A 14,286-nucleotide genomic window follows, 5' to 3' on the forward strand; every position below is an offset into this window, starting at 1 on the left:
TAGATTTATGCAGGAGTGTATCTAGTATTAAGAGTGTCATTGCTGGCATGCAGGCAGTTTATAGGCAACATGTAGTCCACACTAACTACCTGCAGATTTAGGCTTACAGTTTCTGTATTATAACCATAATATAGCAGACTCAGTGATAGCTACTCAGTTACTAAATTTTCACAAAGAGGGCAAGTGAGGCAGTAGCATGGAGGAGAGTTAACCAGCATCACAACAGTGCATTTGGCTCAGTATGTGGGGTTGACTGTAAAAGACAAATCTGATTATTTTATTTGCTTGTATTTAACTATTACAACTAAAAAGGTTTTGCTCAAGGATATGATACATATACATATATATACAAGATACTTTATAGTAGTACCCTAGAAAATTCTCTTCTTGGAACGCATTCTTAATTTTTTTTGTTTGTTCCCCCCCCCTCCCCCAACATGGTAACCATAGAAATATGCACCATGGAAATGAGGTCTTTGAATTGCCAAAGTTTTCACATGGTTATCAGTTTTGTTTGTAATGTTATTCCTGTCACAGTTCACACTGGAAGTTCATCATCCTTTTACCTGTAGGTCCTGTGGTAGTTGCAATGTTTTAGACTACTTGCCTGGATAAAGTTGAGTTACAACTATAAAGAGCAGAACTAAACAAATTAAGCTTAATTGCTAATTGCTCACAAAGTACCTCACTATATGATAATTAAGGATTTTACAGGTAAAGATTTCTTCACATAACCTTTTCAGGATGAACAAATTTTGTATATAGGGAGTGTTAAGTACAGCATTTGGAAGTAATTGTATTAAAGCTATTTATTAATTTGAAATGTTAATAGAATTATCTTTCCTAATACAGTAATTGAGAATTTATGGCTTAACTTTGGAATTTTTATTGACAGCTTTTTCAGTAGTCCAGTACTATACTTGCTTGATCATGGTACACGGTTACAAACTGGCACTCCTTCAGAAAAGGAGTAATTCACCTGTTAGCCGATTTCCACATCATTTCTCTCATCCATGACCCCAGGAGAAACATTCCTGTGGTGAAAAGAACTGGGAGCTGATGTGGATTAAAATTAGTTTCTCTTGCCCTCCCCTGCATTCTATCCATGACTTTTCAATTTGGCCTGATTCCTTGACCTGGATAGGTGGTTTGCCACAAGGGTGTTTTTGCTCTTTCAAGGAAGGTCATGACAGAGAAGCAGAAAGAAGTAAGTGGCTGTGGAAGAACAGGACTAGGGATCTTTTGTGTTTTTACCTGTCCATACATAGCACTGAACTGCAGTCTAACAAACCAAACCGAGATTTCCTGGACTTGTAAGCATGGATTATTGCAATAAAGGAAGTAGATTTGGAAATGTGTTGTCTCTGCCACTCTGGAATAATCCCCTTTAATGAACACTTCAAGGGCAGGAAAAAAGTATTAGAGACACTCCTTTCCTTAGACTAAAGTTTAATGTATTACAGAACTAAATGCCGGTTCTAACTGGCGAGTTTTGAGAAATGGAACAAAAAAAAACCCAGGTACAATCACACAAGAAGAGATTGAAATTAATGCTTTCATTTGAATGAAAGAAAGATGTGCCACCCAGGAGGACCAAAATACTCAGATGGAGCAGCTCTCACCCACCAAGAATATGCAGGATAATTTAGTTCATGTCCTGTGCTTAAGTTTTCAGATTAACCCATCATATGCCTTTAGGAATTTTTGCATGTAACCAGTTATTTGGGGATTTAATAAGATATGTTAATACATATTTTTTTTATGAGCCTTAAATCTGGGTTCTCTCTGAGAGAGAGAAAGACAGCAGAGTTTTTTTTTTTCTCATCTGGGTTAATTTTTGCTGGAATGACTTTTGTTGAATGGGACACATGTCTGTGTACAGCTCTGCTGAGCAGAGTAGTTATTACAAGACTTGATTTTGTTTGTGACTGAATAAATTTACATATTTATATTATGCAACTGGGGGGAGGTGTTAAACAAAATTTCAGATATTTGCATTTTAAGTGACTTTGTTAATTGGGTTTGGGTCAGTCCCCCAAGACGGATCTCCATTATGCTGTACTTTTGGCATTAGCAGGCTTCGCTTGCCTCTTCTTAGACCAGTACTTAGAGAAAAAGAATCATGGGGAAAGACTGAAAATTTGATTTGGAAATCAAATACATTTTAGTATCTCTAATAAAAATAGAAGGAAGAAGGTAGGCAGGCAGACTATTGCAGTTGTGTGTAGTAAAGTATCTTGTTCAGAATTCAAGAAAGATAGTTGTTACCTCTGATAGCTGGAAACCTGGCTTCTGCTTTGGTTTGTCTAAATCAGTCACATCTCATGTGCAGGTTATTGCTGTCTAGCCAGTCAAGTAAAGAGGTGAACATTATGTAAGACTTCAGCTTTAATTTGCATCTTAAAGGAAGAAAATCTGGGCTCTTTATAGAGCTCTTGACTGTGGCAAATTTGCTTTTATAAAGCTGACAAAATACTGTCTAGCTCAAGACTTCAGAATCATGGACAGGATTAAAATAAGATTTTGCCAGTGTTCCAGAGTTTGAGTTGTAATGGTTGAGAACAGTTTGTGTCTTAAAATTTATGCACATTGTAAGATAATTTCTGAATGTCTTTCCTTCAAAATCACATTCTAATGCTCCCTTCTAGTCTTCAGGAATTCAGCTGTAATAGACCTTAACGTGCTGTTTATTCTATTCCTCTCCCTTTTTCTATGCCCTCTATCAGTCCTTTCCAGTAGTCCATAGAAGTGTTTACAAGGTGCAGTTATATTATTTGCACTACCATTTTAATAGCAAACTTATATGGAGTTAATAGTTCTTTCATGATCATTTATTTACCACAAACTTTCAGGCTTTATTTTAGCAGTGGTCCGTGTTTTGGTTTGGGGTTTTTTTGGTTGAGGTCTTATCTTGTTTGGGGTTTTGCCTTTATGGTTTGCCTTTTGATTTGGTTTGATTATTTTTTTTCTTAAACTTGAAGAAAGGTTCTTATACATTGTAGCTGCTGGTAAGTTAGTGTGCTCTACATCACCTGTTTTTATCATAATTAGCATTTAAACAAAGTCAGATACTTGATAGATGAGATGCCAAATTGGTGTAGAGTTTATTAATCTAGTATTAGTGACATAGTAACGCGTAGAACAGAAGCAAGCCAAAACCATAGGTGGTCACTTTTCACAAGCAGGGTGCAGTCAGTGTGTCAGAAATGTAGTAAGAAATTACTGACTTGCCCTCTACCAGGCTGGTATCACACTAGAATATTTTTAACCTGCTGCTTTGATATTGTGAGAAAGTGTTTTGTTCTTGTAACAGTCTCAGTGATACATTACTAGTTTGTGTTTTGAAGGGTTTCCCAGCTATTAAAATGTTAACAGGTGCTCGTGGTACTTCCTCTGAGTGTATCATTGCTATGTTAGTTATGTTCATCTTCAAACACTTGCCCAGGGTGGAGGAATCTTGTTGTAAGCCTTGAGAGTATTATTCTTGCTAATCAAAAGAGAAATTTAAATACCTTTAAGACAGCAGGTTAATAGTCTAAGAATGGAACTTAGAACTCGAATCATACGCATTTCACTTGCTTCTGAAATATGGTACCATAACCACAAGATTTACTGAGGCATCTATATACATCTCAAGAATGTTTAAGGCTATAAATACTGCTTTTATGAAAATATTCGTTTTTCAATTAAATTTGGAGATTTAATTAAATAGCCTATTTAATTCCAGATTTAAAATGATTATATTACAGTTTTGGAGCAAAAATTGAATTGTATTTTGATAAAGGGCATTTTAAATATCAAGCAGAGGTTGGCATTTAGCACAGCAGATGGGGATTTGTAGTGGTGCCCAGTGTTTAGTCTTTATCAGTTTAGTTCTTGCTTCCTTGCCATGAATCCTATCCAAAAACTTCACCACCACCCAAAAAAAAAAAAAGTCTGGCTTGCTGGCTCTTGTGGGAGATGTGCTTGAGAATAACAAATAGAGTGCAAGTGGGAGGTGGGAGAAAGGCAAAGTAATTCATGGTAACTCTTCCAGGGCTGCTCCATCTGTGACCTCTTTCCTTCTGCTGTCATTGCACCTCTGCAACTGAGAGGTCCTAACCATTTTAATTTTTTTCAGGATATTTCCTCTTATGTTAACAATATTTTTGTATAAGCCTGCTAAAGTTTTATACAAAAGTTAATAGAGAAAAATACTGTGCATTGTATGAATAGATTGTTATCTAATAATTTCCTGCCACTTAGGGATGAGTCCAGGGTCTTTTTTTTGTTTTGTGTGTGGTAGAGTTTTGTCATTTGCTTGGGTTTTGGTTTTTGTTCTGGCCTTTAACAGCTCCTTGTATGATGGTATTACTTAGGCACCTCTGCATCTTGAGTTGAACTTCCTTCAGAAGTCTCTTCCAGCAGACTTTCCTGCCTCTCACCATGCTGTCTTGGTTCCGAGTACAGCTCTCCACAAACCCAGTCTCAGGCCACCTGTGATAATACAAGAGGATAGCTTCCATCTTGTCCCACTCTGTGTGCACCTGTAGCATTTCTTGTGACCAGGGTTTGAACTGAAGCAGGCCAAAGTTACAAACCTGCTTGAAGTCTTTCAGTTTTAACTCTTTCATCATTACCTCCTTTCTTACTACCTTCTTCTGAATCTGCCCGGATTGCCTACTCTATGATTTGGATGTTTGCATTGCATAAAACTTGTCCCTCCTGCCAACAATTGCTCTTGCTTCTCGGAGAGCTAGGTTTGCACTGTGCTTTTCTGCTTGCCTCTGGACCGCTGGTGCATCCTCTGCAGTTGCAGCTAATGTCCTCCCTGATGCATCTAGTTATTTTAACCACTGCTGTAGCCTTCCTGGGTCCTGTGCTGTTATTGATGCTTTGCTCTTTCCTGCTGGCACCTTCTTTTCTTGAGCAAAAGCTTTTCGTCCATTAGTTTCAACTCCTTTCTCTTCCAACTTCTGTTCCAGTGGAACCAGTCTGAAAAAGGTCTGTTTGCTGGTTTTTGCATCCACTCCTTGCATCTTTATTTTGCTCAGCTATACATGAGGGGTCCTCTCTCTTCAGTATTTATGGGAACCTATTTGGCAACATCTCTTTCTGATGTTTTTGTTGTTTTGTGTGATTTTCTGTTTGCTTGGGGGTGTTGTTTCTACTTCCAGCGTTTTACAAAATGAAATCGTACTTGTGTGGTGATTGTTCAGGATTCCCATGTGCATTGCAGCTTGCACACAGCAACTTCAGCTGTGCAGAACCCTTTTTCAAGAGGTTTTGTTGTTGTCAGGTGGTAACAGGACTGATTTTTTTTTTTTTTTTCTGGAGACTGCTTGCCGTTTTTCTGCTATCAACCACAAGCCATGCAATTCACACAAGTCTTTTGCAACAAAGTATTAAATAGATCGCTGGATCGCAGCCTTTGTTGTGATCCAGCATGCGACAGTAAATATAGATACACTCTTGTTAGCAACGGTGGATATGTGTGTGTCTTAGAACAGATTATTAAGAATGCCAACTGAAGTTTTGTAAGCTGTGCTTATTTCTGTGATGCATCATCTTTCTCTCATACCGAATTTAGCTGCCCTTTTTTCTTTTTCTTTGCTCAAACATTCTGTGATTTAGCATGAGTTATTCTGTCTGTGTGGGAAAGGACTGTTCTTGAGTGGGATGGGGAAAGGGTGGAATGTATTTGTTTTCTATGTGTTTGTTGTGGAAATGCATAATTTTTTTTTTGTCTTCTCTTTCTTTCCTCTCTTCATCTCATCTGTGTGGGTGAATGTTCCTGCAAACCCTTGGGGAACCTATAGAGACTTTTGGTATGCTTATTCTTTCATTAGTGCCCAAAGTCACAGACACTAGGAACACTTTAAAATCATCGCAATGTAAGGTGGCTAAAAATGTGCACTTGAGGAAAACTCAAAGTCATCATCTAATAAACCTCTTTGATTGCATGATCACAGTAAAGCAAATGGCCACTACTACCAAGTTTGCATACATTTTTTTTCCATAGAAATGAAATGTGTTCTCCTGTAGTAAGAGCTAATGTTTTGTGATTGAAGGATACTTTCCAGAATTTTCAAATTCTCAGTTCAGAAGTGACTGAAGTGTATGCACTTAAGTTGCCTAAATTCTGTTTGAAGCCACCTGCTGCACTTGTGTTGTGATTAGGGGCCTGGATGATCTCTAAAAGTGAGAACCAGACACAGCCTGTCCCACTTCCACACAGTATCACAGTGTTATCAGGGTTGGAAGAGACCTCACAGATCATCAAGTCCAACCCTTTCTCATTAGGATAACAGAACACACTACAGAACACGAAATTATTTGAAAAAGCAATTTTAAGATAAATGAGTGCTATTAGGTAGCTTTATTTTGAAAATACATATTCAGTGCTGCTTTCCAAAAAGAGAGAGCCAAAGTAAACTAGATAAGGTAGCAGTTTCATCAAAAGAGAGCTTGTGGCTTATTGATACTCTAGAAACGAGAGATTTTTTTCTCATGCATCCACAATTTGAATATTTCCAGCTGCATCACTTGTTTTTGCAAAGAGTATTCTTTATTCTGTAGGTAGAACAGAAAGAAAGATGACTACATGTAAATGTCACTGTATATCTTTAGAATTATTAATTATATTTCAGTGCAAAATACATGGACACTTAAAATATTTATGTGAACAATGGAGACAGCATGAGGGTTATTTAATCTATGTACTGTAGTAACATGAACACATAAGACCAATTATTCTGTGTTTTGGGAATGCTATATATTATTAAAGTTTTTTTCTAAGCTACAGCCACAAGTTTGAAGGCATAGCCTTCTGGTATACTCAATGCTCATTTTAGTTTTTCTTCTCACTAAGAGAAAATAATGTTCATGCTATTTTGACATAAATGGGTGTTTTCAAAACTTTACCAATAGTCATCACTTTATCAAGTGATCTTTCTCTTTTCTCCTAATGGAAGAAGGATCATCAGGCATGAATTATGACATATTTTGTCCATGTGGTATAAATTGCCTGTCAAACATTTTTACTGATTACCCACAAAAATATTTATATCTGTTAGTGAGCTTTAGTACCAGTTTCAAGTAGTTTCTTTGATACAAACTGAGGGGTTCTCTGTAGACAAAAGTTCCAGTTCATGAAACAATTGGTTACAGCCCCTATAATCCTATTTTTTATAAGCATCAGAAGGTAAAAATACAGTTGTTAAAATGTGTATTTAGATATTGATGAGAATAATGATGGCATATTGCCAAGTATTTCTAGAAATTGGTTGTGGCAGAACATCACAATACAGAAAATCCACTGTTATTTGCATTATATTATGTGAAATGATTCAGAGAACCCAAATCCAGTATATTTTTTGTCTTGATTCTTTGACTTTCAGAACCACATAAATGTCTGAAATGCTTCCCATTTATGACTGCAGATTAAGTAATCTGCATTGATCTGGCTGATAAGTGATGTTCAGAACTACTGAAGAACTGATAATATTGGTGCACATTTTAAGCAGTCACCCAGAATTCTGCTATTATGCATTCCACCAATTTCAATGGAAGATCAATATGAAAAAGACATACTCTCTGACTGTGGGCATGCCTAATGTGCAGTGTTGTTGTAGCTCTGTGCTTTGTCTTTGCTTGCAGTAATGCTGTCTATTTAGTCTTTGAGCTTGCAAACAGCATTTAAATAAAGGTGATGAGGGGAAAAAGCAATGAGATTGACATTACGCTCAATCAGCTGAAAGAAAATGCAACTTCTGTTTAACAGAAATAGGTAAGAAGTCTGTCTTTTCAGAATGGCTGCTTATAAACATCAGGTGTTCCTGTTTTTTTCCCAGTTGAATTAAGAATGACTTACATCACCTTAAAGCCTGCTTGCGTGTGCAGTATTGTGAATTAATAGAGCTGGTGTAGTTTAAAGAATTTGTGTAGAATGATGTAGTTACTCCAGAAAGCTTAGAGATCACCTGGAGAGACTGTGCAAGTTTTAGAGGCGTTGGTGCTTGCTTTCATATGTGGTGAAAATGGCATATAGCATTTTATGATTTGAAGAAAGAACTTGGCAATGAAGTTTACATATTTTAACAAAACATCACTGTCACATCCATGATTTACATTAATTAAATGTACTTCTTTTTGTGTGTTTTTAGTGAAAGAGTTCCTAGCCAAAGCCAAAGAAGACTTTCTAAGAAAATGGGAGAGCCCTCCTCAGGTATCAGTCACTTAAGCACTCAAGATTTTTCTCTCTTGCGTTTTTTTAATAAAGTTATGATTGTCTTATTCTGTAATAAGCAACACAGAAAATGGGGGGGGGAAGTATAATGCAACTTCATAAGGAGTTTTCACTTTTAATGCCAGTTTTGTCATTGAAGTTCATCAGCAAAGGCTAGTGTCTTACCCAGATTTGATCTGTTTAAATGCTCCTACTGAACAATGGGTTTCTCTTACAGAGAAAGATGCTCACCATCAACAAGACAAGATTCAAATTATATTGGCATGTTTTAGCTGTTTTGTTTTGGAGTTTTTTGCAACAATAAACATTGGCACATTTATAATTTGCCCTGTTAATAATTTCCCCCATGTTATTAAAGCCGTTTTAAGGCATTGAATCTACTGCATAGAGCCTGGGGGCAGATTAAGGAGCTCTTTAGAGAGAAATCTTTTTGGAGTTGAACTTGGAGGTTTGGATTTTTTGGAAAGGGGCCATTGTTGATTTTAGAGCAGCATTCAAAATGCTGTGGTAACGATTATGGGAAAAAAATTACTCAGCAATATTCTGTCCAGACAGCTTAACATAGAACTGTCTCTAGATCTTGGGATTTTTTTTTAATGTTCTAAAATTCTTTTTTTGTGAAGCCTGAAGGGGTTATTTATCTGCATTGTTAAATTTTGTCATCTGTTTACTGCTGAATGTTATTAAGCATGTGTCATCTCTATGGACAGAATACAGAAATGTTGATACAATTTAGCTAAAGCCTTACACTGTGTTAATGAGTGCAATGTAAAATCTCATGCTAAAATTTGACAGGCATGAAATTACAACAATAGTATAGTTCACTACAGTTGTCTTTAATAAATGTAATTTAACTCGGTTTTCATTTATAAATTCAGTTCATGCTTTTAAAACTGTCTTTGGATATTAGATTGTAAATGATGTTAATTATATCCTTATACATGTAGAACACTGCTGGCCTAGATGATTTTGAGAGGCAAAAAACCCTTGGAACAGGATCATTTGGGAGAGTTATGATGGTGAAACATAAATCCACAGAACAGTATTATGCTATGAAGATACTGGACAAACAGAAGGTTAGTGTAATTTATAGTGTTTTTCTTCATGCAAAAGAATTTGATGTAGGCAAAGTTACGGTAACTGTGGCTAAATTGTCTTGCACTTACTCTGCTTTTGCTTATCATACATGGATACTTGTGATGCTTTAAATGCTTGACTTTCTTTTTTAACCAGCAAATACAGTTGTTTGTATCGTGTAGCATTACAATGGCCAGTGACATTGATGGCATATTAAAGAGGCTTTAAATTGTGTCCAAGATATTACTAAAATATTATCGTTTAAATTCTTTGCTTAAGCTTTTGTAAGAAAAGGCAAAAGCAAAACACAGTGATGCAGTTTAAATAAATTTAAAAATATACTCTTTCAAGATAGCTTAGAACTTGGAAAAACTCTTTGGATCAGAAATTCTCAACATTTTATTTGTGAACTATAATGTAACAAATTATTTGCATGAATAATTTCCATTCTCGATCCCGTGATGTATTACTTTTTGTTTGCATCATTATGTAATAATCCTGTTACATTTATTGTAGCTTCATAGATAGAACAGTAGTCTTGCAGAATAGCTGTTGAAAATTCAAGTGCTCTAGTCTGAATCTGTATTGTTACTTCAGCCTGATTTTTTGTTTAAGCTTATTGCATTCAGATTAAGCAGTGTCATTTGATAAAGGCTAAGAAGTATTTCTAAAGGAATTTATCAATGCAATTAGTTTTTAATGGTTTTTCCTGTGTTTCAGTACATTATTTGGATGAGTAGATTCCAAGGTCCTCAATATAAGATCTTTTCTTACTGTGGTAGACATGATACACAGCTGTGCTACTGTTTGAAAAAAAATTGTAGTAAATAGCTGGCAAAAAGAGCTTAATAATCAGCAACTCACAAGGTCCATGATGAATCCACGTGGACTCTTGCACTTTCAGCATCATTGGATTTTAAAGAACAGGTCTTTGAGGAGTGGCTGAGGGAGCTGGGATTTAATCTGCAGAAGAGAAGGGTATCACATTGCTCTCTACGGCTGTGCTGGTTTGAGCCTAATTGGAACATTGGTGTTGAAAATAAAATCATTCATTCTTTGGTTTGCTGAGAGGGATAAGAAGTCAAAACAGTAACAATGTTCTTTGGCTTTGTCCTCGGACGTTGCCCTGTTCTTTTCTCTCTCTGCTCTGTATCATTAAATCTATTAGCTTCCTTTTAACCCTGATCTGCTTTCATACCTCACTTCTAATCTCAGCAGCTCACATGTAAGCTTTGCTGACTGCTGCTGGCTTCTGCTTTGCTTCTGCTTTTGTCTATCTGAGATGGAGAGGGGAGGAAAACAGAGAGGAGGTAGCTTTGAGCCCTTCTGGGGTCTGAGTTAGTCTGGGAAATTTCAGGTAGCAGGGGGACAGTTCCTAATCCACCACAACTACTACATAAATGGAGGTTATAGTGAGGTGAGTGCTGGCCTCTCTTTTCAAGTAACTAGTGATAGGACAAGAGGAAATGGCCTCAAGTTGTCCCAGGGGGCTTTTAGATTATTAGGAAAAAATTCTCTACTGAAGGAGTGGTCAGACACTGGAACAGGCTGCCCAGGGAGGTGGTGGAGTCACCATCCCTGGAGGTGCTCAGAAAACATGACACTTCAGGACATGGTTTAGCAGTCATGGTAGCGTTGGGTTGATGGTTGTTTTTTTACTATTTTAGCGGTCCTTTCCAACCTTAATGATTCGATTATTTACATTCCTGAGTATTTTGATGTAATGGTAGTGACATAATTGAACTTTTTTCCACTGAGTTGCAGTTTCAGTATTTTTCACATGTGATTTGGGATCTTGGACCTTGAATAATGTTTTTAACATGGCTCTAAACTGGTCAAACAAGAAGAAACTGAAGTAAACTTACCACTTCAGTGTTGATTCTGGCATTAGTTTTTTACCAGAAAAGCTCAAATGTTTGCGGCTTCAGCATTCTCCTCTAACAGCGGTTTCTAAACTTTATTGAAAGAATATATCCTGTAAAATTCAGGAGACACTTCAGTATAGTACAACTAGAAGACAGGCATTTCCACCTCTGTGGAAATCTGTCTCATCAATACCTCAGTATGGTTGCTGGCATCCTGCAGGGAGTGTTACTTCAACATGAGATGTGATGAGCATCCCAAAGCTGCATGGAAATTTCAGATTTTCAGCTATTTTTCTCTTTGAACCCTTTTGCAGGGATGACAGAGTCTTTGACACTGGAGCATTTTAGGAAATTACATCTTGCTTCAGAAAACTTCCACAAAAATAGTCACAGAATTACAGAACGTTAGAGGTTGAGAGATACCTCCAGAGATCATTGAGTCCAACCCCTCTGCCAGAGCAGGATCACTTACAGTAGTCCACACAGGAATACATCCAGGCGGGTTGTGAAAGTGACTCCACGACCTCTCCAGGCAACCTGTTCCAGTGCTTCATCATCGTCATCTCCTCATGTTGAGATGAAATCTGTGTTCAAGTTTTATACCCATTGCTCTTTTTTCAGTGGTCCGCAGCAATAAGACAGAGATTGGCCCCATCCACTTGACACCCACCCCTCAGATATTTATACACATTGATGAGATCTCTCAGTCTTATCTTTTCCAGACTAAATATTTAGCTCCAGGTCTCCAAGTCAAATATTTTATATATATATATATGTGTGTGTGTGTGTGTGTGTGTGTTTATTTATTTATTTCTAAAGAAAAAGGTTAATCTCAGTCTAAAATAAATTGGAAAACTATAGTTTTAAAATTATCTGGTAAAAGCAAAAGGTCACATTTGTAACAATTGCAGTGGACTTGCAGAAAAAGATTCACAAAATGAAAGAAAACTGCATCCAGATGTTAGTCTTGTTTTAGTAAATGAGATGGGTTTGTCTACATCAGAAGTCTTGAAGTGTTCCTTTATGCAGTATACACTTTTTCACCTCAACTTAGTTAACATACATATTTATTCTATTAGAAATATGTCAGGTTTTTATTACTTACTTCTGTTAGTTGATCATCAGTAGGAGATGGTTTAGGGACAACAAATTTCTGTCACTTTGTATATTATAGAAGACATACAGATGCCTGAAATCAAACAGTGTGCAGGCTGCCTAGAGGTTTTAACTTACATTTACTTGAAACAAGGCATATTGTTGTCTCTTTGTTATCCAATCTTATGTTTGATTCACCAGAATATGAAAAAAAAAAAAAAAAAGATAGATGCTGATGTAGCCAGCAGTTTCCCTTATTTGTCTGCCTTCATTTAGGAAGGCTGTTAACATTCTGTTGCTTGGCTCATTTCATTATGCATTTTTTGTTTTGAAAAAGAATATTGTTAATAAAAGCTCAGACAAAAAGAAGTTGTTGGAAAATCTGGCATTACCAGACATCATTTGATGTACAGGAAGCTGTCACTGGACATAGCCTGAGCATAAATGTGATTAAAGACTAATCTGAGACTCCACTTTGATGTTACGAAGCATTAAACAGCAACTTCAGTCTATGGTATTGCAACCATCACCCTCCAGTATATAACCAGAGGATATTGGAAGGGCAGTAAAGTCTTGTTTAGCATGGCAGTTGAATGCTTTGCAGTATCAAGATAAAATAATAGTTTGCGTGCTCTGATGACCAAGATAAGCCCCAAATGAAGGGGCCACTTCCCACAAATGTGCTGATGTAAGCAAAATTTGTATTTGGTTGATAAATATCTGTGATTTAAGAGATTTAATATTTTTAGTTCAGTATTTGTTTTGTATGTGACATTTATTTAGAAACTATAGTTTTTCTTGTGTAGGTAGTACCTTTGCCATCTAGAAGAGTAATTGAAACACAGTTTTCTCCTTTTTGGGGGGGGGCAGTAACTTTATTTGGAAATCATGCCATTCTCAAAATGAGATAGAGTTAAATTGTGCAATAGGGATTAAGTGAAATGGGAAGACTGTGAAATGTTGGGGTTTAAGACAAGGAAACCAGGTGTTAATTAATAATCACAACTTTGCCAGTTGCTGCCCTGCCTTGTTAGCAGATTAACAGTGTACTGCATTGCCATAAGGTATAATTATTTTTTTTAATACTTCTGATAACTGATTTGGTAAACAGAAAAGCAAAACCCACTGTGAAAGGTCTTCTCCTCACTAATGTGTGAGCTATTGCCGTGGAGGCAGGGAATTAACGTGGCTGAGTCAGGAATTATAAGGATAGAATTATTTTATTATCCTGGACACCCTGCCCCAAACTATATACAAAACTAGTTTAAGTTGATTTACAGATTCAGTTTGGGAATTTCTTCAAAATGATGTTATGGGCAAATTTAGAGATTTAAGAAGTCAGGATATGGAAAAGGCTAAGCTATAAACACAGCTTTACCCCACTATCAATCAGGCTGAGCAGAGAATTAATGGAACAGCAAGTTTTACTCATGGAAGTGAGATAGGCGTTTGACAGTGATCCCTTGCTGGATTTCTCTGCAGAAGCAGCCTTCTGATGCTGCAGGCAATATACAGTGGTGTGTGTCCATGCATCAGAAGCCCAAGGCAAGTGACAAAACCACCAAACTCAGAAATGTCTCCAGACGTGACTGCCACAAGACAGGGCTTCGTGGAAGCAACGCTGCCTTTATAATGGCAGGAGAGAGCCCAAAGTGCACAGCCAGAAAGGTGGCTGTTGATATGGTCCAAGAGTAGCCAGTCTGGGTCTCACCAGTAGCTTTTCGCGCCTGCAATTTTGCGCAGAATGGTGCAGAAGTGGGAAGAACTGTCCAAAAGGAGGGACGGTGTAAAACCAAGAGCCATGCAAAAAGGGTAGGAGCTGTCCAAATGCAGGCACAGTCCAAAATGGGAATTCTGTCACTGCCGGAACCTGTTCTGTCGGGCACTCTGTCAAGGCAAGACCCTTCACATTCTCCCTTGCTGTGTTTAAGCTTTTCTAGACAAAGTGTCCATTTACCATTTCATACTGGGCGTGAAAACCAAGCCAGTCACCAGTCCCATTTCAGTGTGGGCTTCCACACA

At 37.2% G+C, this 14,286-nt stretch overlaps 1 protein-coding gene across 2 annotated transcripts in view; it reads left to right on the forward strand.

The window, feature by feature from the left end:
* The window catches only part of PRKACB (protein kinase cAMP-activated catalytic subunit beta), a 74,502-nt gene that overhangs the window by 45,518 nt on the left and 14,698 nt on the right, over positions 1 to 14,286 (forward strand). For both annotated transcript variants that reach the window (XM_064147898.1, XM_064147897.1), the window contains exons 2-3: positions 8,145 to 8,206; positions 9,175 to 9,303. In XM_064147898.1, the coding sequence (XP_064003968.1) occupies positions 8,145 to 8,206; positions 9,175 to 9,303 (191 nt within the window). The remainder of the gene's footprint in view (positions 1 to 8,144; positions 8,207 to 9,174; positions 9,304 to 14,286) is intronic.

This window comes from Pogoniulus pusillus, chromosome 8, assembly GCF_015220805.1.
Source record: "Pogoniulus pusillus isolate bPogPus1 chromosome 8, bPogPus1.pri, whole genome shotgun sequence".
Classification (NCBI taxonomy): Eukaryota; Metazoa; Chordata; class Aves; order Piciformes; family Lybiidae; genus Pogoniulus; species Pogoniulus pusillus.